Consider the following 25085-nt stretch of genomic DNA (forward strand, 5'->3'; position numbering starts at 1 on the left):
TTGCTGGTTCTGCCCGAGGGCCTGTCTCTCAGGCTCATTCGCATGACCTCAGCAGACCCGCGCTCACACACTCATGAGGGCATCTCCTGCGGCCACCCGTGAGCTCACCGTGCCCTTGCACGTTGGCATCCGTCTGGATGAGTGCGCATCTAATGTCACTGTGGGAGGGGGGCACAACACCGACACACTCCCACAAGCAGAGGAGAGGGCAGGGTTAATTCTATTAAAGCTGATCTTTGATGTCACTGCTTCCACTAGGTAATTCGTATTTTACTACATTTTGGTGTACCAGAGCTCCAAAACGGCAGTATGGAATAGCTACACAAGAACTGCAAAAGGTTATATGAAAAATGGCACCTTTCCTGCTGGTAATTATTAACTATAGATAAACAAAGGCCACTATCACTCCACACTGCGAATCTTGTAGCAGTCATTCTTAGTAAATTTCTAAAAGTCCTGCAGAAAATAATAGAAAGAACAAAAGGTCACAACCAAGAGAAGGCCCTTTTGGTGGCTGGTTGCTAACTGGTATAAGGATCTCCTCCGGCCGTTTCAGCAGAAATGTAAGGAAGCCAGGGTATCGGCTCCGAAAACTTGACTGGATAGCTTGCTCCACACTCCCACAGCCCTTTGTGTAAAGACAGGACTCCTGTTCTCAGTTTTATACGAGCTGCCATGCAGGTTCCCACTTGGGTCCTCTGGGTCGCGTTGCAGTCCTGTGTGCAAACGTCCTGCTGAAGCCCGTGACGCTGTGCTTAGTTCACAGCCCTGCCAGGTACTGGCTGCTGTACTAGACTGCCACTAGACTGGCCACGTGCTCTGCAATCCTGATTCGCCATATTACTGCGGTGTTACACTGCCCCTGTACCTCCTGGAGCCCTGCCAGGACCCCGTGGAGAGGCCAGTGTAGCCCAACCCAATAATGCAGACACTGCAGTTTTATATTACAGCAAGGAGGTTTTCCCTGAATTAAGCAATATGTTTGTCAGTGAGGGGTCGACCTATGAGATCATCTCCAACCCTGTACTCTCCCCTCACTATTACACATAGCCCAGGAGAGACTCCGGTCAGCCATGGCAGCTCTTCCAGTAAAGGGCTTTTTTTATTTTCCTGAAAGTCCACAGCATTGTACACTGGAAAGACAAGAAGGTCAGTACGTTGTTTTAATTAAAAAATACAAGTGTAAACAAAGCCATAATTTATGAACTTGTTCTACAGGTTAGTTTCAGATACCAAAAGAGAGCAGGCTGGCTTTCGTCTCTGAAAGAAACTTGGTGTGACAGCACAGTCCAGAGAAATATCCGAGAAGTTCTTTAGCATCTCTGGGTGTCTGGTGCTGGTCTGATCTGAGGACCGGTGCTGTCTCAGGGTGTGTCTTGTCCTCATGGTGCTCAGTATGGACAGGTCTTCAGATGACCCACTTCTCCGTGCGTGCCTCCACGTCCTTCACCAGCCCCGCCCCCATGACCCGGAAGTCCTCCAGGATGGCTTCCACATTGGGCACAGTGTGAGCTTCCCCTCCCACCACCTCCACGCGGCGCGCGCTCGTCAGGGAGGTCTGAGACAGAAAACCAGACAACAGCACCGACGGGGTACTTATTCAGAAAAATAAACACAAACACGTTAGTCACTGCACGTCACTCATTCAGTTCCAGGGTGTGACAGTCGGTGTGCACATCAGTTGTTAAATCTATACAGGCCACTATGTGAGTCATGGCCATTCAGTATGTAAAGAAATCTCTCTGTATATTAGATTCTGGAAAACTACCTTTTGGCTCTTATTCTGCCAGCATTCATTAACCTTATGGAGAGATAACTGTTGAGGAAGGTTGTTCCATGAAAGGACTGTAGCATTCCCACTCCTACCACCAGTGACCACCAAAAGCACAGCCTCAAAGATGTACAAATAGTTTCGATCGGGACAGCTTCTCCAGTATTCACTGGTTGTATTAAATGAGCTTTCAGGTGGGTTGTGGCGTATTTAAGGGTGTGTTACTGGGAGATAAAGAGAGTAGTCAGGTGGAGTGAATTAGGGCAGTAGTAACTATAGTAGTAAGTGTAGTGAAGCAGGTGATGGTAGTCCCCCCCTCTCAAGATGCTACTGCTCATATTAAGAAGCGCTTTAGTTTTATTTTGAGCAGACTGGCTTGTTTTTGTTTGAACACCTTTAAAACTAAAACCCTAAACCTTCTGGACCTTATTTTCTCATGAAGAATTTGGATGGAGTGTGAAAATAAATCTGAGCTGAGTGAGTCTTTCAAAGAACATCAAATTCAGTCCAGAAAAGAAGGTAATATTGCACAGATGTTCTTAAGACAGATGTTTCTGCACAGTAATAATTTATACACTACCCGCTGTGTTGTTTTTATTTCATTTATGAGTTGTATGATCCATTTCTTCCTAAATCATTGCTAAAGGCCAACAGAGACTGAAAACTCAGCTACTTTAAGGAAGATAAAACTATCCTTACACTTTTCTACAAATCATTCATTGAAAGTATCTTAACATACTGCTTCACTTGTTGGTTTGGCAACATAAGTACCGGTAATTGTAACAGGCTGGGTAAATTAGTAAATATAAGTGGCAAAATAATCTGGAATAATCAAATCATTTACAAACAGAGGGTGACTAAGAAAGCCAAAAGCATCAGGGAGTGTGTGTCTCACCCCCTGCATTGTGAATTCACACTTCTCCCATCTGGGAGACACCTCTGTGCCCCCAGGTGTAAAACCAACAGACTCAGGAAATCTTTCATCCCCACTGCAATTACACACTTAAACAATACAAAGAAACTACCCTGTCTCTCGTTTCTTTTCTACTGTAACACTACTGTATTCTCTTCCCTTTTGATGATGTGTATTTGTCAGTGTGTTGTGTTTGACTGTGCCGTAAAATGAATTTCCCCTAGGGGACAATAAAGCTAGAATTGGAAAAAAAAAGTGAATTAACATTCAGCACACAACAGCTTTTAAAGAGGTTTCTGATCCAATACATAGTCAAAACGTGTCTGTTCTTCCCTTTTCTTATCAGGACAGTGAAATGTCTCTGAAGTGCCAGTTCTCATGGTTGGTCAAGTCAGTCCGTCTGTCTAACTCATTTTACCTTAATTCTTACGGCATGTGACACTCGTACTGGAGCCACCTGCTGTGTCTGGCACATGTTATTAGAGGCTGTGTGTAAATGAAGCTGATGAGAACACTTTGACCTCGCTGTGTCCAGTAGCTGCAGTGCCCAGTGGTGTAAGTGCCCATGGGCAGTCCGTGTGCTCCCAGCATGCCGTGCTCTCACCTTGAAGGGCTGAGGTGCAAAAGCCTGGGGTTTCCACAGCACTGCGATCACCGTGCCACCGTATGGGTCATACAAGAACAAGGCCAAGTCCCCAAAGGCATCCTGGGAAAAGAGAAGCGGCAGCACTGGGGTTAGTGCATCCCATGTCCCCACAGACTCGGCCAGCAGACGGCAAATATTCTGGAAGGAGTTCAAAGAGGAGTGTCAAGAATGAGTGAAGGGCAGGCCCTACACACACACAGGAGACCAAGACAGCTCCACCCAATTTCGCCTGGAAGACAGAGAAGATTTGCGGGAGGTTTGATTCAGGTATGCACATCCCTGCAGGAGGCCCACTACTTAAAGACTCAGCAAGAAAACTGCGACCACAAGGCATAAGTGGAATTTTAGAGCCAATGTGCCGCCTACAGGTAGGAATAGTTGGCACTCCTTCACTCAAACAGCGGCGTGTCATTTGGAGCAAACTGCCTGCGAGCATAATAACAGTTTGAGAGCCTGGGATGGGACAAACTGTCAGAGTGAAGACTGGGGACTCCATATTCACAAGACCTGATGTTTGGGGATCAACAGGCTAATAACAAGGCCACGAGGAAAGGAGTACTGAAAGCACTGAGTCATCCCTGCTGCATCAGAGCCTTTCAGGCGTTGTGAAAGATGAACCACAGGCTCTATGAAGTGTTATTGCAAAGTCCAGAGGCGAACTGAGACCACTGTTATTTTTAATCAAATCTGACTTCCACCTATTCGGTTATTGTCTTTTTGGTCATTATTGTTTTTACTTTTCCACAGAGCGCCGTGGGGCCGTTCCTGAGAGCTGCCTCCCGTGACAGGCCCGAGGAGAGAGAGATTGAGAAGCCAGGCAGCTGCTCGTATGGTGCAGTTTGCTGCTGCGGTCCGCGTCCCCACAGCTCCTCCACACACCCGGACAACAGTGACGGATTTTACACAACCCTTCCATGGGCCGAGATCCTCTGCCTCCTCACAAGGCTCGGCACGTCAGAGAGGGCAGATCCGTCTTCCCATAAACCCGGTTACCTCTGGAGGCACAGCAGAAACGTACCGGTTTTTTTGGGCCATACTTGTACTCATGGAAGCTGTTTTGAATTGCACTTTGAATCACTCTTTTCCACAGATGCCTCAAACTAAAATATCATTTTAGTCAATATCAAAATATCATATCAAGTTGGCAATGGGCTGGGCCTGTGTTCACACCTCCCGGCATTGTGCTGCCACACATTAAAAATTCACAGGCGCAGCAAAACAGCATGATTGTCGTGATTCTTAGTCTAATAGCCCCTCATCTTCCATAGTGTTTCAGTGATAGTGAAAAACCTTCTAGTGCAGTATTTAAGATTGTACTTAAAATGCATCAACTGCAGGGTAACCAAAATTGCTCTGCATTACTGGAGGATGGTTCCTAACAGCCAGGCGCTGCTGTGTTAGTTACTGTACTTCGTTATTTTTGAAGGTGGTCTTATTAGGGTGGCTTGATCAGGACCTTAAGGCTTCAGACTGGAAACCAGGCCAGTCATGTCATCTGACATATTTGTGAATGTCAGAGGTGACCCACTGCTGTCTATGTGGAGCCCAGCTCTTCTCTTTTACTGGTAGAGAGTGGAATGCCTTCACTCACCACAACATACAAGTGAGAGCAGGACCTGGGAAACCCTCCTTCCTCACTGCGAAGTGGGGCTGCCGGTGTATAATGGCTACTTCATGGTTTTTTTCTAGATGCGTCGAGCTTTGGAATCCTTAAGGGTCAAGCAGCTGAATTTACACAGAATTTATTTTAAAAAAAAGAACAAATTCCTCCCACTCAGGCAAAGATGACTTTCTCTACAAAGCAAAGCAATTCGTAGAAAACCCAGATTCTACGAGAGCCAGGCACTGTCAGCTAAATGTTTCTGCCTGAATCAATCCCTGTTTTATTAAAGTTGTGTTTAATAATAAAATGTAAAAAAATAGCTGTGTTTTTTCTTGACATTCTTTCTGCATGAAACCCAGTGTTTTGTAACTTCCCTCGCGCGCACACACATTTTCTGCCCCACATGCCTGAGACGCGGGCATGATATTCACGCCAAAACCATAGAAGTACCCTGGGAGAACCCCACCCAGAGCCCAGGGTTCAAACTGAAGGCCTGCCACTTGCCTGGGGAAGTACAAACCGGTGACGGACAACTGCGTCCAACGTACCATGAGACAAGATGATTGCATATATTGCAATATATATACTGCAAAGACTGTAACGTGTATTTTAGCACCATGTTCGAGAGCTGCAAACCGAAATATTCCACCTGCTGCTGAGGCAGACCACAGGCTGTCAGTAAACACAAAGGTCAAAGAGAAAGGACATGAAAACAGTACAGCAGAACGTACTGCTAGGAGCTCATGCTAGAGAAGGGACATTTAACAGGAAACTGCAGCACTATCTTCATATTTCAGGGTTAGAAAATCGGTATGGATGACTTCATTTCAATCCACATTGAAAGTGAAATATAGACAATATCATTTGCAGGTGTGTACAACAACAAATTGCAATCACTGTCTGTGATTTAGAACGAGGCAACAAAACGTCCAATGAGGTGAAACACCACTGTTACATGGTACACTAGCAGGCTGGAGAATGCATCTCTTATAATCCAATAGAAATATTGCTCTCGACCTCCAGACGGTTTCTGCCAACAAATACTACTTAATTGTTAAAACTCTGCATGCAGATCACGGTTCTTTTCTGTGAAATGCCAGCTGCACAACCTGTACTCATTCTCTTGTACATCATATTACATCAGTCATTACAGTGACTAGTGAGCAGGAAGGGCAGCATCACGCCGCAATTCACATGAACTCTTGCTCTCGCCCGAGTCCAGACCTGGGATTTGCGACAACATGGAGATCACACTGTACTTTCACAAAGTCCACGATTTGCTTGTGCTTATTTTGAAATTTGTCAAATTTTGCGATACCGTCAATTCATTTTTTTAGGACCAGGATTTAATAACCGAGCTGAGAAATTAGGACTGCAGCTCCCCTTTAATGGGCAATTATATCCCCTCCAAATTAGATGCGACAAATGGACCAGGTCCTAGAATTTGCCATCAGATGTGAAAATAAGAATAAGAAACTGGCCATAAACTTCCCCGACAGGCTCTGCCACACCTGCAGGGAAGTGTCTGCTTACCCTGAGCTCCACCAGGTATCGGTCTACAGGGTTAAAGTCTACGACGGGCAGCGCCGGGCCAGTGGGCGCAGAGGCGGGCAGGGTGCCCCGGCTGTAGACGGGGTGGGGGGTGTCGATCGCCTGGCCGTGAGCGGGCACCTGCCTCGGGATCAGGTGGATCAGGACGTCGTACACCTCCAGAGGGGGGCGGAAAGCCACCTGCGGAGAGGAGCAGGGGTAGGATTCAGACCCGAGAGGGGGCACGGCTGCGGAAGAGGAAGAGCTTGTGGGAAGAGGTGGAGCGATAAAGGCGTCGGAGAGACGTTTTTTCCCCAGAACAGAAAATTAAAGGCCCTGCCCGAGGGACAGCATCCGCAAAGCACAGACCGGCCACCTTCCCGAACTGGATTTAATTCGTCCTCTTCTCTGAAACAGATTCTACAGATAAACAATCACTAGTGCCAGCAGCATGGCTAGTTTCATTCTTTGTCTTTCTGCTTGTTTCTTAACGCAGCCATTCAGGTAATGCTGTAAATGGCCATGCCAATGGGGCAGCTCCTATCTAAATCTGCACCAGGCAGTTAGAGGGTGAAACTGACAGAGGTCAGGGGGGAGAAAGTGAGAATGAGTGAGGGGGGGGGACAGAGAGCAGCAGACATTTTCACTGACCATTGTCTCCACATCATAGAGTCCATGATTACCGAACTCCACCCCTATCACTGGCTCACAATGACATTGTTGTATGTTATTTAACTTGTTGTTGTTGCTGCTGCTCTGTGTTTATGTTTTTGGTGTTTCCTTAATATCTTTGTATGGGGAGCATACACGCAAATTATCATTTCATTGCACTTGTGCACATGACAATAAACTGAACATCATTCAGCAGAGACAGGCACACTCAGGGACACCCCAGCCTGTGCCTACCTTGACATCCTGTGGCTGAGTGGGGTCCATCAACTGTGTCTCGAGGACCCTCAGGCTCTCCGCGGCCACCAATATCAGGTGCTGTAGGACCTGGGCAGACAGGGAGACAGTTTACCGCATGGCTATACCTCTCTTGGAGGCACATAAAAACATGCAGGCAACAGTTCGTCTCGGGAGGAGAGGCAGCGGTTACCTGTACAGAAGGGCCCTCCTTGGTCCAGACAGACAGGTTCTTGTCTTTGGGCGTGGCGATGAACATGACAGGCAGAGAGGAGCGAGATGCGATGAAGTCGTTTTTAATCTGCGTGAAATCGGCATCTGTTTAGGAAATAGGGGTGCAAAGGGCGTCAGTGCTGATGACCAGAAAATGCAAATTCATCACGTAAAAATCAGCTGGTGCCCGAGCACTGTCATAATTCTTAAGACTAAGCATGGGGAATAATCCATCTTTTCAGGCGGGAATCAGAGCAGTCACAAAAGAGGAGAGGAGGCTACTCAGCCTGTCAAATGCGTTTGGTTCTGTTATGCTACAGGCCCACAGCTGGTCCTGGTTGTACTGGTTTTAACTCCTTTCCCCCGAAGCTGCCCGGCTTTGAGAGCTTCCATAAAACTGAAGTGAGCATGGGGAGACATGAAAACCACACAGAGGTCCCGAGATGCAATTAAACAGGGGCTTTGAGGTTAAGAGGCAGCAGTTCCCGAGACAAGAACTCCAGATCCTCAATGATCGGACACAACAGGAGGCTTGTGAGCTGAACTAGCTCACTTGACAGCTGGAATTTAACGGACTCAAAAATCTCGCCCATCCAAGTCTTGAGGGATCCTAGAAACTGTGCTGCAGTATCACGCCTTTGTCGTTTACTTAAGTCACGTAACAACTTTCTAAAAGCACCCGATCTGAACATCCGCATCTGACCCTGCGTGCAAGTTTCGTTCTTCAACGGCCTTCACCCATGGTAGTCAAATCTTGGTGCACTCATCTCTGCTCAAGGTGGAAGGGATTAGTTTCCTTTAACCTGTGTATGACATGCCTTTCAGACCACAATTAGACCACAACACACACTGGGCTACACAGCCAGGCATGCTGTTTCACTGCCCCATCACATGGTCTGAGGACAAAACCTGCAGTCGCCTACACCCCATCTACTCCTGCATCAACCCTGCCATCTACTGGATACACATAACGCATGTTCCAGCTACGTCCATGCAGTTATTTACTACTTACTATATCCAGGTGCTGGGCCTGATCTGAAAAAATGTCATATTTACAGCTGTTACCAGTTGTGCTGCTCCCCCATCTGCATGCAGATGTGCTAATGTATTGCAGTACATATTGTTCACCACAATCAGGAACACAAGTGTGCCCAAAAGAGACAGCTGTGGCACTCTTCAAGAAAGCATGAAGAGCTTTACTGGTGGTTACAGCACCAAGAATTTACAACAGTGCAACTGCTTCAGCTCAGGGACAGGCTTCACTACTCAGCGGTGCCTTCTGTGAGCATTTACAGGCTAGCGCATTTAAATTGTTGTCCCAACAGTTTTCAATCTTTGATGTGATCACTATCAAAAGCTCCAGGTCAACACAGACATTGTAGCATTTGCTCTTCTCTTATCAAGTGATACCACTGCTTGTTCAAAGAATTTATCATGACCCATGAGATCTGTGGAAACGCTGCCCTTGAAGCCGAGCGCACACTTGCGCTGGTTCCAAGCCATGCTCCTTCCTACAGTGCATTTTTACTTTTCTTAGGTGATCCATTACACCAGAAACATTCCGATTTGATAACTTCCACACCGAGTTCGCTCTGTGCCACCAGCGACCGTATCTACGTGAACCTAGTCTACCTCTAAGTACTCTGAAATGCTGCCTAACTGATAAGAAACTGGAAAGCAGAGCACTGGGTGGGCTCTGCCTTACAATGTAACGCACCACTTCAAAAGACAGTATGAGGCCATTTACAAGACGGGCCAGAGCCGACTTTACTTCTTGAGGAGGCTCAGGTCCTTCAACGTGTGCAGTAAGATGCTCCATATGTTCTAGCAGTCGGCTGTGGCGATCGCCATTTTCTACGCGGTGGTGTGCTGGGGCTCTGGGATTAGAGCAGGGGATGCTAACAGGCTGAACAAGCTCATCAGGAGAGCAAGCTCTGTCACTGGGTCTGACCTGGACCCCCTGGAGGTAGTGGCTGGGAGGAGAATGGTGTCCAAATTAATCATCATGGACAACGTCTCCCACCCCCTCTGTGACATGCTTGTGAGAATGAAGAGCACGTTCAGCAACAGGCCGATCCAACCATGGTGCGACAGAGAGCACTACAGGAGGTCATTCTTGCCTTCTGCCATAAGACTGTACAACTCGTCCACTGTGTGTCAGGGCAGGAGCAGCACTGACATTGACATGTTGACATGTTGGACTAAACATTAAACTCTCTTACATCTGGTTTTTCCTGTTTACAACTGTTTTTTTGTGCAATCTATTTTTACATTTTAAATGTGTAATACAACTTTTTGTGTACTGTTCTGTTTTTTGTATATTCTGTACTGTGAGCAACTTTATTTTAGTGCACTTCTCACTGACTGCACCGACGGTATTGTATGTATTGTACTGTTGCATTATTTAGTTACACTGTGCTGTGTTGACTGTGCTAAGCTGCTTTTGCACTGCAATTTCCCTCACGGGATCAATTAAGTATCTATGTTGTTATCACAAATCCTCAGTTGGCCTCTCTGCTCTTTCTTTCTCTGTCCTTACTTGGCTGGAAAGACAGAATCAATACAAGTACATTCCCTTGTGTCTTGTGGACACTATGACAGTCTGGATTTTATGTGCAATGGAAGCTGAAGTCACCCATCATTATGGTCGATCCCTTGCGACTTTAATTTTTCCAAGATTGCTCCTGCTAGAACCTCCATTACAAGGCATGGCAGCACGCATCTGTACACCTCTGCCTAAAGCCCGCTTTACAGAACTCTTTCTGGAATGCTGTGTCCCTTGCCTTAGCCCAGCCCAGAGAGGTCTAACTCTGCCACACAAAGAGATCCTGGTGTGGCCAAGCAAGACCATGGGTATCGTGGGTAGTGACTGGCTGCCCAAAACGTTTAAGAAACAGAAAGAATGTGCTGGAGTCTAAATGTTAAGATTCATCTTAATGTCTGTCTGTTTCTAGCTATATAATTATTTAGACAACTGGTACTGACACCTTTTACCTAGAATGCTCCTGCGGCTGTAGGGAACTATCCCCCTGGGGCTCTGCGTCACTCAGAAAGCCTCCCACTTCCCTCTCCGCCCTGTCCCCTGTGGCTTTCCTTGCTCTACCTCAAGCCGCCGACACCACGCGCTCACCTGTGAGCTCTCCGTTGAGGTTGACGACGAGGGGGCTGTTCTTCCAGTCGAAGGTGGACAGCACGTACAGGAAGCGAAGGAAGCCCACCTGCGGGGAGCTGGGGGGGATGAAGGACGTGCGGTTGAGGCTGTCAGAGAGGCAGAGAGCCGCGCAGAGCCGGAGCGAGCGAGCGCGAGGCGGAGAGAGAAGCCGAGCCAGAGGGATTGAGAGCCAAGTGCAGAGAGGAAAAGGGAGGGACTGGCAGAGGAGCCCAGGTTAGACGGCGGAGAGACGGGGATTCTGGTGTGACGGCAGTTAGAAGGAAGGAGGAGAAGCTGCGGGCGGGCGGGCGGCGAAGGAGAAAGTATTACCCGGGAGGCGTGTGGGGCGCAGGCCGCAGGAAGACGGAGGCCACCAGCAGGTCGGCCGCGTCCTCACTGAGCTCCCCGAGGAAGAGCTGGGCTCCCAGCCAGCGCTTCGCCAGCCGACACGCCGCGCCGAACGCCAGGTGCTGCTGCTGGAGGCTGACAGGACAGGCGGCAGAGGAGGAGGGGGAGGAGGAGGAGGAGGAGAGTTAGCGCCCAGGCCCCAGGCGGGGAGGCTGGCTGCCATCCTTGTGGGGGACAGGCTGAACCGGGACAACTCCGGACAGCTGGTCGGGCCAACCCAGCACGATCCCAGCACGATCCCAGCACGATCCCCAGCACGATCCCCAGCACGATCCCCAGCACGATCCCCAGCACGATCCCAGCACGATCCCCGCACGATCCCCGCACGATCCCCAGCACGATCCCCAGCACGATCCCCAGCACGATCCCCAGCACGATCCCAGCACGATCCCAGCACGATCCCCAGCGAGCTCAGGGAGAGCGTGCCAACGCCACACAAGCTGAGGCAGCAGTGAGGACTGCTACACCCCTGTACCCCGACTTCAGGCTGTCAGTTTCTCTCTCTACCCTACCTCTTCCCTGCATTCCTGAAAGGATGAACCCAAAACCGGCACGTCCCGATTTGGACGTGCAGACAGAGTGCAGTAAAATATTCCTCTAGGACACCCACTGGAGAACAGCTTGTTCTGTTCCAGTTTTTAAAAACTGCAGGTTCTTATATTAATTGTTCTTCTTTCACAATGTTTGATATCTTCCCCCAAAGCAAGAAAAAAGGGTAAAAGAGTAATTCTTAAGAACATGTTACTACAAGCTTTTTTAATTACCAAGCATTTTTTGCTTTAATTAAAGCATCTTCTATACTGAGCAAATTTGACATCGCCTTATGGCAAGAGCCTCCCACAATCCCAGAGGCCTTCCTATCAATCCCACAATTCCACAGGAAGACTGAGCTCCTGTCTCTGACAAGCCCAGCTGTCAGACCCTTTGGAAACTGGACGTGCTGCAGGCTCTGTGACCAGAGGAGCAGTGCTGTCGCTCAGTGACGTCCCGCACGCTCCTGACGAGGCCCAGGTGTCTCCTCATAACTGAGACAGGAGAGAGCCCTGGCAGGCCACACAGGCCCGTGGCGCTCATCCATTTGCCCAATATTTCTCTGTCTGAGGTGGAGGACTCGCCGGCCCGCTTGCTTTTTGCCCGTAACTGCATGCTGTGTTCCACTGAGGGAGCGCTGGAAAGGACTTTGGGCCCTGTACAGGGACTAATGGACAAAAGCAAGTGGTCTGGCTTGGAGGGACCCATCACCCACTCGCACGGATCGATCATGGACAATCACCCCCGTTCGGAAAGCTATTATTGCATGTGAAGTTCATACCTAGTCGGAATGTTTACTAAATTTGTGAGAGTGTTTCTTTTGTGAGATGTCGCCATGGAAATAAAGTATATTTTGATTTAAAAAAAACTGCATGCTGTGTTCTGCGGTACCCTGGCACGAGAGATACTTTGTGTTCACCAGCCCCCAGACCCCGCAATAGTCCCTGGGGTAGCTGCTGAGCCCGCCCAGGGTGAACCCCAGCATCGAGACGCCCCCCGCGGGGCCTCTCACCCGTGCAGTGTGCTGGTCAGGTAGGGCCGGTGCAGCGTCTCCAGCTCCAGCTGCTGGGCCTCCGCGTTGTCACGGTAACGCAGCATCCCCTCGGGGCTGACCGTCTCCCTCAGGACCTGCGGCTCCCTGTGGTAAGCCACCTGCACCCGGAACACCAGCCCGTCCTGAAAGACACACAGCCCAGCCCGTCCAGAGTCAGTGCAGCCCGGAGCAGCCTGGATAAGTCCAGAGTAGTCCAGGGCTGTCCAGGGCTGTCCAGGGCTGTCCAGGGCTGTCCAGGGCAGTGTAGCCCAGAGCAGCCCAGAGCAGCCCAGAGCAGCCCAGAGCAGTCAAGGGCTGTCAAGGGCTGTCAAGGGCTGTCAAGGGCTGTCAAGGGCTGTCAAGGGCTGTCCAGAGCAGTCCAGAGCAGTCCAGAGCAGTCCAGAGCAGTCCAGAGCAGTCCAGAGCAGTCCAGAGCAGCGCAGCCCGGTGCTCTCCAGTGCAGTGCAGTCTAGGGCTGTCAAGGGCTGTCAAGGGCTGTCAAGGGCTGTCAAGGGCTGTCCAGAGCAGTCCAGAGCAGTCCAGAGCAGTCCAGAGCAGCGCAGAGCAGCGCAGAGCAGCGCAGAGCAGCGCAGAGCAGCGCAGCCCGGTGCTCTCCAGTGCAGTGCAGTCTAGGGCTGTCAAGGGCTGTCCAGAGCAGCACAGAGCAGCACAGAGCAGCACAGAGCAGCACTGTCTAGGGCAGGCCAGAGCAGCCCAGAGCAGCGCAGAGCAGCGCAGCCCAGTGCAGCACAGAGCAGCACAGAGCAGCACAGAGCAGCACAGAGCAGCACAGAGCAGCACAGAGCAGCACAGAGCAGCGCTGTCCAGTGCAGTCCAGTGCAGTCCAGTGCAGTCCAGCCAACCTGCATTCACAGGCAACAGAGGCATCTGAGCACAAACAGCGCAGAGATAAAGGCCCTTTAACCCACCTACTTCTAACCTATTAATGGAACTGCTGTTGTATACATTGCTAATAAATTTGGTTTCAGAGATGAGGATGCGATATGTATATTTAAGTATTTTGGCTGCCAAAAATCTAGATTTTCCTCTCAATATGCAACAGCAGGAATGCAAAGATGAAGTCGGCGATATTAATACCAGGCTGCTGCGTCAAATCCCAGAGTTTTAGTACTAACCTTCCCACACGAACCAAAATGCAGGTTTTGCCTTTAAAAGGTTTAAAGGTTTTTTACTTTATTAGTCGAAACACCACCAAAATACCCCACTACTAACTGAAACACATCGACTCGCTTTGTAACAGACTGGCCTCCTCACACGCCACTATGAGAGTGATCGCAGCAGAGTTCAGAGGGTACAGACCCTCGCCCCTCCCGTACTCCACCCAAACCAGCGGCACAGTCTAATCCTCCACCACACAAAGAACACCTGCAGAGCAGCGGACGACACAAAGCATTTCAGATGGAGACGGAGCCGGACCTCACTGGTCAGTCTTTACACCCTGAAGCTTCTCGCCAGCGGTCTTGAGTCTGACGGTCCGGTTGACGGCGGCACAGGCGCTCGCGCGGTCTTTCCTCCGAGACCTGGAGCCGAGCCCGCCCGGCGCAGCTTTGTGCCGAGCGAGCTGGGCCTGGGCCAGAGGGCGTACCTTGTAGACGTCGAGGTGGGTGGGCGAGGGCTGGCAGGGGAGCTGGTGCTGGGCCCTCAGCAGCGCTGCCAGCTGGACGTGGAAGGCTGCCTTGATGTGGCGAATGGCCAGGGCCTCCTGCGGCCACTTCCCGCTGCCCTCCATGTGACAGACCACTGCAACACAGGGGCGAGGGGCTGCCGGTGAGAACACCTGCCACACACTGCGGAATAGCCGCCTTTCTGCGCAGCCCCTGGAGGACGCCAATCTGTATATACCTATGCTCGTTTTGCACATATTTTATCGTTTTACAGTGACTATTAGCATATTTTGCACACACCTTACTATTTTGTATTGCTGTACTTATTTTATTTTAATTTTTAGTCTATTCTGATGTCTGTTTTTGCTTGTCTTGGGCTGGGCTGCTGCAACACCTCAATTTCCCTTCGGGATCAATAAAAGTCTTATCTAGCTCTCCAGACAGAGCGGCAGCTCAGAGCTTCCAAGGGGGCTGACATGAAGAGTGTGCGCAGGCAAGCTGTTAGCACCAGCGCCAAGCCCCTCGGTCGCTCTGCGTGGAGACCACCAGCTCCCGTCTTCAAACAGAGCCTCAGCATAGACTTAACAAAATGAGGAATTCTCTCACCCCACACTCAATAAAAGTACTCAATCAGTTCGCTATAAAGTAGAACTGGTTGCTGGCAGGGTGCTTTCAGGGGATTATGTGCGAACGTGAAGGGGGTGATGGGTAATTACATATGATGTAGGCTTTGCGTAACTGTGAGAAGAGTACATTTACAGAGTTCTGGTGCGGTTGTGTGGTGATAAAAACTATCATCATCTCGTATTTTCTACTGTTCGTCTCTTCTGAATCCACAGGGGAACACAATTCAGGGGACAACAGTGGAGACTACGAAGTTGTGTGCTTAACACCGAGACCAGGAGGCAGTTCTTTAACAAAGAGCTGAACTATTTTAACATTTAACAAATCACTGAAAGTGTTTTAACATACTCAACACCTGCTGGATAGGCAACATCAGCACTACAATTTGTAATTGGGTGGGCAAAATAAATGAGGATAACCAGCATAGTCACTAAGGTGAATCAGAGTAGCCTAAAAGCCCCTACAAACAGGGGGTTGTAAAAGAGGTGAACTGCATTATGGGATATGTGGCACACCCCCTCCACTGTGAACTCACAGCCCTCCTCTATCTGGGAGACACCTGTGTCCCCAGGTGTAATGGCAATTCAATTCAAACAGCTTTATGGGCATGACAGATGAATTAGTTTTGCCAAAGCGGTAACAATTAACAAGATATTTACAGAAATCTTTCATCCTCTCTGCAATCTCAGTCTCAAGCACTGAAGAGTAACACTCCTATCTCCTAAAACCCTGTTCTTCCCAGCTCCTTGTTTGTGTTTGTGGTATTGTTGTGCTGGACTCTTCGTAAAATAAAGTGGGAAATTAATTAACTGAAGCTCACTCTTCAATATCTGGGGATTCCAGACCTGCAAAGCATATATATATATTAAAAAAAAAAACAACTCGCACTTCCAAATTTATCGAAAACAGTGATCGCACAGGGCTGAGAGCCCACACTGTCACGGTCATGGCGGACAAACTGGCAGGGACCGTGTTTAGAAAAAGAGGGGGTACCTTTGATGGGCGTGATGTGCACAGGACAGGGCTTGCCTGCGAGTGGGATGAGGGCATTGGTCTTCTTCTGTCTCCCGAAAAAAGAGTAGTCCACTTTGACAGGTAGGGCTGGGAATACCTGGAGTGCACCGAATGTGACAAGGGTCAAAGGTCAGAGGTCACACAGGTTGGTCATGGTGCAGAGGCAAGGCAGAGTTCAGATAAGAGATGGAGAAATGAACATTCTCTAGAAGCCCTTGTCTTGGGCACCTAATGCAACATCACACACTGACACAACTACAGTTTTAAACCCCACCACTACCACATAAGACAAGAAGCACAGTGGTCATTCAAACAGGACTGAACCAGAACAATATGCATCATGATGTTTTAAACATAGCGTGGGACATAGGACCTTGACCTGAATCTGAATGTAGCCTAAGAGTGAACAAGCAGAGTGCAGACACAGAGGAGCAGATACAATGTGGAAAAGTACAGTATACAGATACAGTGTGGACAGTGCATACTGACCATGTGGAGTCCTCGAGTTCAAACAGTACAGACAGTGTGGACAGAACAGAAAGAGGGACTATGTGGACTGGGGAGTACAGCACAGTGTGATCAGTCAGTACTGACAGCGTGTGGACAGCACAGACAGTGTGGTCAGTCTAGAATGAGGGATAGTGTGGACAATACAGACAGTGCAGTCAGTATAAAGAGAGGGACAGCATGGACAGTGCAGTCAGTATAGAGAGAGGGACAGCGTGGACAGTGCAGTCAGTATAGAGAGAGGGCAGTGTGGACAGTGCAGTCAGTATAGTGAGAGGGCAGTGCGTACAGTGCAGTCAGTATAGAGAGAGGGCAGTGCGGACTGTGTGGTATGTATATAGAGAGGGACAGCATGGACAGTGCGGTCAGTATAGAGAGAGGGACAGTGCAGTCAGTATAGCGAGAGGGACAGTGTGATCAGAAAAGAGAGAGGGCAGTGTGGACAGTGTGGTCAGTATAGAGAGAGGGCAGTGTGGACAGTGCGGTCAGTATAGAGAGAGGGCAGTGTGGACAGTGCGGTCAGTATAGAGAGAGGGACAGCGTGGACAGTGCTGACAGTGACCTGTGTGCATCGGAGGGCAGGGTGGGCTCCCTGGACTGCAGTCACGGACAGCGGCAATTCCTCCAGCCTCCACAGCTTCCGGCTGAGATCGTCAAAGGACTGGACCACACGCAGACTGTCCTCCTCACCTGTCATGCAGGGCTGACACACAGACAGGAGTACCCACAAGCTTATCTAGATACCATCTTTAATCTTACTGTAAAACACTGAGAACAAGGCCATTAAAAACTAGTTCTGTTGACTAGGAGCAGGTTCTTGAGACCGGGAACCGGGAAGTCCTAACAGTAACAAAAAGGTCTGAGCCCCCACACCTGACCCCACTGCCTGAACCTCATTCCGTACACCACACTGACCTCTAGTGGCTTCCAGCTGCAAGACGGGCAAAATGAATATTCACTGGGCTGCAAGTTTTCTGCCTGCAAACCTACCAGCACTGTGTGGTTATTCTCATATCCTAAATCACTAATTAACACTTTATTATCAGTGTGTACAGAGAATGCAGACTCCTTAAACTTCCAGCTGTATGACAAATGAGTCTTCTTTTGAAGACAACGATTGCAAACTGAAAACCATACAAGATGAAAATCATTCACTGAAAGAATAAGCTCTAAGGAGGCACAGGCCCCATCAGGGATACAGAATAATTAAGCAGTATAGAAAGACTTTCAAATCAAAAAGTAAAATCCCAACATTATAAGAATCAATTAAATGGCTAGGAATCACCTTCTTGAAATGACTGCACTGTACAATGACTCACGTCACAGCACAGACTGCAGTACGTGGCAGAGCTTAAGAGTAATGAGACAATACAGTACAGCACCTGTAAACGCTACTCTAGCAGATGTACCCCACCACCCTAAAATTGTCTCAGTCGCTGACAGAAGCCCTCACTCCTCCTCACTCACTCCTCAAAGGCTACACATATTCTCCCTGGGCTTCCCTTAACCGGAATCTCTGCCACAAGCACATTTCAGCCTCACACAGAGGGCAGTGCAAGCCACACGGGACTCAAAAGTGCACCCTTACCTCACGTCCCACTTTGATGACCTCATCGACCAGCCCTCCGACATAGCGCACACAGGATTCTGGGATATCGGCATGGCTGGAGAACGAAAGTCAGTGGAGTCATTAGGGCCGCGGGCGTCAGCGGACTACGCCCCACCCTCGGGGGAGCCAGCATCACACAACAAGCGTCAACACTGCACACACTGCCTCTCGCGCGCACGCCGACAGCGCCCCCTGCCCGACGGACTCACAGCTGCAGCAGGTACGCTACGATTTCTCTGGGGACCAGCCGCTTCTCGTAGGCAGAGGTGCCGGCCCACAGCACGGCCTCGCAGATGGCGCCGTCCTGGAACCTGCGCAGCTCAGCGCGGTCTCCCCACAGCTGGCGGAACTCCACTGCCTGCGCAGGAGAGACGGACACGCCGTGAGCCTCCTGTCCTCAGGGGTCGCGTGACGGGGTGCGAGAAGGCCGGGATACTGTCGCCCTGGCCAGATCTCCACCGCCGCGATAACGCACGATGCTATTCTCTTTGGCTGAACTGGAAACACTTAAATTTGGAATCGAATGCCATAGGAGTCAGAGGCGCATCAAGTATTCAATTTAATACCTGCTGGAAGTATCAAATTTTCACCCTAAAGGGACATTTTGAAGGTAAAAAAAATTGCTGAAAGGCAGCTGTCTTCTTCATGTGGAGCCCATGGAAAGGAAGGATTTGGAAGTCTTGGTTTCACTCTCCACTGTCAGGACCCACGACCCCACTAGGGCACGGAGATGCGGTTCCTGGGGCCTACTGCCAGTGCCTACTGCTGACATCCCACTGTTCTCCGTGCTGCCCCCTGGTGGTGGGAAGACCTACCTGCCACTGTCGGACCAGGACCACGAGCTCAATCACCATGTTCTGGATGAAACATCAAAGCATTTCTTCTTATTATAAGTAGCAATATTTTCATCTCTCCGGGATACACCTGGCCCCACAGGCCCATGAGTGACCCTCACTTACTGCCCGTATTTTACTACTTCCGCCTGTCGAATAGCACTGCCAAACACCTCGGCACTCAATTAACGTTGCACTTGCTGCTCTCTGTGGGTTTATTGTGCTGCTGTGATCTGCACCCTCTGCATCTCGAATGGAAGAGACTGCAAGTCGTCCCGGATAAAAGCCTTGGCCAAACGAGTACGTGCGATAGCAGAGAGGACAGCCCGTACCTTGGGGCTGTCGGCAGCAGGCCCTCTCTCCAGCACGGCAGCGTTGAGCTCAGGGTTCAGCAGGAGGCCGAAGGACAGCGCAGCCTGGTCCTTGTGCTTCGGAGGGTCGCAGTCCACAGGCCACTGCCAAAGCCACACACACGGGGTCAGGACAACGAGGCACACAGGACAAGATTCACCGCCTGCAGTCCTGCCTGGTGCTCCCTTCTTTCACAGCTGGCAGCCCACTGGAGCTCAGCAGGTGTGAGCCTGGTCAGTACTTGGAGGGGAGACCTCCTGGGAAAAACTAAGCTTGCTTCTGGAAGAGGTGTTAGTTAGTTAAAACCGAGGTCCTGACTCTCTGTGGTCATTAAAAATCCCAGGGTGTTTCTCAAAAAGAGTAGGGGTGTAACCCAGGCATTCTGATCAAAATTTCCCCCTGACCTTTACCGGTCATGGCCTCCTAATAATCCCCATCTCTGAACAGGCCTCATCGCTCTGTGTGTGGTGAGTGTACTGGCACTGCATCACCCAGGTGGGGCTACACACTGGTGGTGGTGGAGGGGAGTCCCCATTACCTGTCCAGAAAAGCGCTATATAAAAGTATCAAGAATTAATTACAGCGGCGATCCCACATCACCGCAAAATAAAATTAACCTTCCTGCGCCTTCCCTCACAGCTATGGACCCCAGAGCTCTTTACAGTCGAGGGTGCAGTACAGAGGACTGCAGGCAGGCCATGGGCTCTAACCCCTTCAGGAACTGAGCACAGCTCTAAACCCTTCTGCTGAGAGGTCTAGCCTGCCAACAACGGCAACCTTTGCCTGACAAAGACTTGTTCACTGTTCACTGCCTTTGCTGTTTATCCAACCCAAAGCTGGTTGCTATAGCAAAAAAAAAAACACAACAGCATTAAGGCATGTTTTGTTACAGGCTAGGTCATCTGGATTGAAAAACAGGAGCACACAGTTTGAAAAAGAAAGAAGATTAGGCCAACCTAGCTAATTTTGTTCTTATCAGCAAATTAATCCTACTTTTTTAAAGTAACAATGGTATCAATTTCAATGACATGGCTGGGTAGCTTGTCCCAGGCACCCATAACTCATAGTGTAAAAAAGTGCCTCCTGCTCTCTGTTAATGCATTTCTCTGTAGTGCCACCTGCTTCGCCCTGATGGGTGAATCTGTGAAGTCTTTTGTGTAGACTTTATGAATGGCTACTTGAATGTGCTCCTGTTATAATCTATCTCAAAAATGCAGTTTTACAGCCTGTCACTTTACGATATTCCTTTGATCCTGAGAATGGGGATTGTGCTTTGGATTGGAAAAAGATCACAGGTGTAGTGGCGTACTGATAAGACAGACACTACCAAGATACACAGGAGCACCCTGAAGGCTTCCAAAGATTCTCACAGGAAGGAAGAAGATATTGCAGGAGGGATGGGTCAGAGGAGCTTTTGACAGCGTTACCTCAGGGGCTGGAGGCAGCGAGTGGGTCAGCAGGCGGATCCTTTCTCCCAGCCCTCGTTGCAGGAGGGACAGAATGAAGGGTAGCGCAGTGACAACATAGTTCCCACTGTGGTCCATGAGCTCAGCGAGAAGGTCCAGCTTCTTACAGGCTGACTGCAGCTTCACCAGTTCACACAGCCTGAGGGGCAGGGAGGACAGAGAGGTTAAACAAACAGGAGGTGACAGAAGACAGGGTAAAGATGGAGAGCAGGCCGAGAGGGAGGGAAGGAATGAGGATCAGGGAGGAACGGATAGTAGGGGAATAGAGGACAGATCAATGGCAAATAGAAAAATGAAGACGGAACTAAGACAGAGCAGGGAAAGGATGACAAACAAGGAAACAGAGCATCTTAGGCCTGTAACCAGCTCTAGGTAGTGACTAAGGAGTGTGGAGAAGTGTAATAATCCTCACACTTATATAGCACTTTTCTGGACACTCCACTCAAAGCGCTTTACAAGTAAAGGGGATCCCCTCCACCACCACCACCAATGTGCAGCCCCACCTGGATGATAAGACAGCACCACTACAGTCCCCACACACCGGCTCTCAGTGAGGAGGAGAACAGAGTGAGGAAGCCAGTTCAGAGATGGGGATTATTAAAGGTCATGATTGGTAAAGGCCAGGGGGAGATATGGCCAGGACACCAAAGTGAACACCCTTATGTATCTCAATATATGTCTCTATACCGAGACTGAGGGAGTTGAGAGTGGAGGTGCAGAGAAGCGAGGTCTGGAGAGTGATGTGCACAGGAGTGGAGACTGAGCTCGGTACTGACTGGAAGACGTGGTCGTAGCTCCTGAGCAGGGGCTTAGGGGTCATCAGCAGGGCCTGGAAGCTGTCCAGTGTCGGGTCATCCCAAAACTGCAGAGACAGAGCTGCCTCCTGCTGCACCTGGACACAGAGGGAGCAACAGTCACACAGCGCACCTCAACCCATCCCACATGAGCCCAGGCCCAGCTGAAACCAGTCCATCCTGCCCGATTGGGTCCCACCCAGGGGAACCCAGCTCTGCGAAGTCCTGCCCAGCGCAGCTCGGCCCATCCAGATCAGTCCAGAGCCTCACCTGTCTGTAGGTGCTGGCCGTCATGTCCGCACAGAGGTTGAGGTGTCCTGAGGGATCCACAAACACCACCTGGAAAACGCTGTGGAACTCCGGGAGAGACGGCTGGGAGGAAATTGGGGGGACGGGGGGTGGCAGAGTTGGGAAGAGTGGAAAGGAGAGAGGAGAGAGCACAAGATCAAATGAACACTGTGTTCACCCTGTGCTGTACAGGCACTGCACTGCTAATGTGCCAACCTCGCCTGTTTCTTTGTCATTCCTGTTTTTTTCACATTTACATTATGTATTCCTGTGTATTTTGGATAAGGAAATTTCTGGATAAGGAACGTCTGCTAAGAAATTGATAAAAAAAAATAATGTGGGACCATAAGACACATAAGAGTATCCAAAGGGTTGGGGTTCACTGGGGCATGTTGGGTTATCAAGCTTTGAAAGCCAGGTGAGCATGAACTAGACACATGTAAAAGATATAGCAGCATCTCAAAACCAAACAGCAGCAGCTCCTTTCTACCTTGATTAGCTGTCCACCTCCATGAACCACTAACTCGCACGCTGCAACTCTACAATAACTCTGCAATCAGACGCCAACCTCCTCCTTTCTCCAATTAACGTCTGCTAACCCAACAATGAACATGGGTCACAGACACGCATGGAAACACCAGGCCCCTCCTACTTGTTCAGGTCCAGCCAATCACAGATGTGCTTGAGACTATGTGATCCCGAGGTCTGTAACCTCGACCACACCAGACTGACACAATCCTGATTGAGACTTTACTGGTAAGACAAACACTGTATTCACGCATAAACATACCACCATCCATGGGTTTTTGGATAGGTTATGGATTATGTCCCTTCCTTCTACACACATCATCCGCCAGCAGTTCATGTTTTGATGACAACGTGGGACTCTGGTATGTATTTATGTGGTCTCTGTATCTCCCTCGTCACAATCACAAAAACTACCCCACACTAGACTGGATTTCTACTCCCTGCCCCACTGAAACTGCCTGGCTCTCCCACTGAAAACATCCCGTCTGCTAGCGAAACCGCAGGCTCTCTTACCGCTGTGGGGTCCGAGCCCTTCGCCAGACTGATCCCATTCTCCGTCAGGTCTGTGGAGGCTGGAGAAGAGGAACGGGAGCAAAAATGGAATCACCGCGTTCATTCCGAAGCTTTTGGTTGGGTCTGGTCTGAGAAGCCCAGAAGTTCACTTTTCGTTCCCGGAGCACCCATTTGGAAACGGCCGGCACCCGCCCGCGCCCATCACTTACCCAGGAAGTGCAGCACGTTCCTCAGCACCTGGTAGGCGCTCATCATGCTGTTGATCCTGTGAGCGGAGAGGAGATAGGCCACCAGCATGGAGCCCAGGAACCCACTGAAACAGCCGTAGCCCTGGGGAAGGGAGATAAGACAGCCGGAGTCACAGACACAGACGCGGCTGTCCGCACGGACTGGCCAGCCCTCTCCGGACAGCACCACAGGCCGGATCCAGACAGGCAGTCAGGGTGTACCTGGTCCAGCTGCCTCTGCCTCAGCCACACTTTGAGGAGCGCCACGCTGTCGGGGAAGGCTGGGCACTGGGCGGCCACGGCCGACAGGAACTGCAGGTGTGCCAGGGGCAGCAGGTCTCCCAGCAGGCTGCTGTTGTAGTGGGGAGTGGCCGGCTCGCTGCCACCTGGATGGAGGCAAGGCCAACAGTCAAGAGGGGCAGCGGCCTGCGTCAGAGAACTGGGAGAACGCGTTCGGCACGTCCCGTACAAGACCTCCGCCCAGACTGCGGCCCCTCTCAGGCCATGGAGATGTAAGCAGAGTGCTGTGAAGCAGCCAGGCCCGCTGGACCAAAATGACAAGGGCTGATCACATCAACAGAACACCAAGCACAAAACAGAGCAGACACAAACACAACCTGCCGCTGGTGGTTTCTCCTCGAGTGTCATACGGGACCTTTCACTAACACGTGCGCTGAAGACTGCCATTTAAGAAAAGGTACAAAAGAGAGGAGGCCATTTTGCCCATATATCTTATTTGGTATTTAGCAGCTGATCCAGGGATCTCATGTAGTCATTTCTTGAGAGCAGGGTATCAGCTTTCACTACATGTCTATATAGCTACTTCCCGCAGCCATTGGGGCAAAGGAGTTCTTGGTTTTAAAGGTTTTGTGCCCTCTGGTTTGTATTTAATTTTTTATTCTAAAAATGTGCCCTGGGTGGACGCTGCTAGTGCCTTTGAGGAGACTGAATACCTGTATCCGGACCCCTCGTGATCTTCTCTGTTCAAGACTAAAAAGGCTCAGTTCCTTCAGCGCGTCACTAGAGGACATCCCCTTTAGCACCAGAATGGTTGCCTTTCTGATTCCAATATCTTTTCTATAACGTGGTAACAAACTATACACACAATTACCTAATTCAGGCCTTTACATCTATTTTAGAATTAAATACAATTAACCAATTGCACTATAATTTATACCACAGTCATAGCAACATTCTGGGAAGACTATCTGGGAATCAAATCACTTTATTGTTGCTTTCACATCTTAATGCTTTAATATCTTATTAATATGTTCAATGCCTTAGATCTTAGATCTCCCATCGTACCACAGACAGGAGCTGTCTGACCGCGAACACTACAACTCTCTCCCCCGGGTCCGAGACTGATCCCACACCTCCGTCCTCCCTCCCCTGGGTCAGAGTGCAGCCTTACCAGCCTGCTCGGAGCTCTGCTCAGTGTACCAGTGAGTGCGAACGTTGTTCTTCTGAGGGTGGAGACGGCTGGGCTTGAAGAATCCTGGGGGGGGCAGGGCATGGACGCGCAGTGTCACTCTGCCATCGTCCTTACCTGGAATAACACCAGGAACACATCAGCACCCCGACCAACGTCACAGCAGACACTCTGCCTCTGTCCAGCCCCCATCGCGCGGTACCTGGAGGTGTGAGCAGCAGCAGGGGACGGAGGCGGTTGCCATGGAGACAGGAGAAGCGCAGGGAGCCAATGGCAGGGCGAGAAGTCAGGTGGTGAGCCAACCCAGCCAGGTACAGAGCCCGCTTCCTGGGATACCGCTGGTTTAGGTTATCCTTCTGTTGGAGGATCTCCTGGGGTGGAAGTGTGGAAGGAGAGGGTTAATACAGAATCCCAGATGGAGAGACTGGACACAGGGAAAATTGGAGAAGAGAGGGAAAGGGTGGAGAAAACAGAAGAAGGAAGAGAGGGGGTAAGAAAGGCAGGCAGATGGAGAGAGAAGGAGAGGAGACAGGGGACTGAGAGGGAGGACACGCTGAATGGGAAGAGCCATC

The 25085-nt window shown here is 50.1% G+C and overlaps 1 protein-coding gene across 1 annotated transcript in view; it reads right to left on the reverse strand.

Annotated features, from left to right (window-relative positions):
* Nucleotides 1–1143: 1143 nt before the first annotated feature.
* nol6 (nucleolar protein 6 (RNA-associated)) overlaps nucleotides 1144–25085 on the reverse strand; it is a 28425-nt gene continuing 4483 nt past the window's right edge. Inside the window, exons 5-26 of the mRNA XM_088910322.1 lie at nucleotides 24716–24884; nucleotides 24496–24630; nucleotides 23307–23470; nucleotides 23067–23187; nucleotides 22858–22916; nucleotides 21799–21900; nucleotides 21511–21626; nucleotides 20696–20873; nucleotides 19250–19372; nucleotides 18294–18442; nucleotides 18064–18139; nucleotides 17038–17178; nucleotides 15948–16065; nucleotides 14312–14466; nucleotides 12685–12848; nucleotides 11064–11216; nucleotides 10713–10810; nucleotides 7563–7687; nucleotides 7370–7459; nucleotides 6467–6664; nucleotides 3289–3390; nucleotides 1144–1558 (exon numbers count right to left, since the gene is read on the reverse strand). Coding sequence (XP_088766448.1) covers nucleotides 1409–1558; nucleotides 3289–3390; nucleotides 6467–6664; nucleotides 7370–7459; nucleotides 7563–7687; nucleotides 10713–10810; nucleotides 11064–11216; nucleotides 12685–12848; nucleotides 14312–14466; nucleotides 15948–16065; nucleotides 17038–17178; nucleotides 18064–18139; nucleotides 18294–18442; nucleotides 19250–19372; nucleotides 20696–20873; nucleotides 21511–21626; nucleotides 21799–21900; nucleotides 22858–22916; nucleotides 23067–23187; nucleotides 23307–23470; nucleotides 24496–24630; nucleotides 24716–24884 — 2886 coding nt within the window. The 3' untranslated portion in view covers nucleotides 1144–1408. The remainder of the gene's footprint in view (nucleotides 1559–3288; nucleotides 3391–6466; nucleotides 6665–7369; nucleotides 7460–7562; nucleotides 7688–10712; nucleotides 10811–11063; nucleotides 11217–12684; nucleotides 12849–14311; nucleotides 14467–15947; nucleotides 16066–17037; nucleotides 17179–18063; nucleotides 18140–18293; nucleotides 18443–19249; nucleotides 19373–20695; nucleotides 20874–21510; nucleotides 21627–21798; nucleotides 21901–22857; nucleotides 22917–23066; nucleotides 23188–23306; nucleotides 23471–24495; nucleotides 24631–24715; nucleotides 24885–25085) is intronic.

The sequence above is a fragment of the Atractosteus spatula genome, chromosome 3 (genome assembly GCF_055471065.1).
Source record: "Atractosteus spatula isolate fAtrSpa1 chromosome 3, fAtrSpa1.hap1, whole genome shotgun sequence".
In the NCBI taxonomy this organism is placed as follows: domain Eukaryota; kingdom Metazoa; phylum Chordata; class Actinopteri; order Semionotiformes; family Lepisosteidae; genus Atractosteus; species Atractosteus spatula.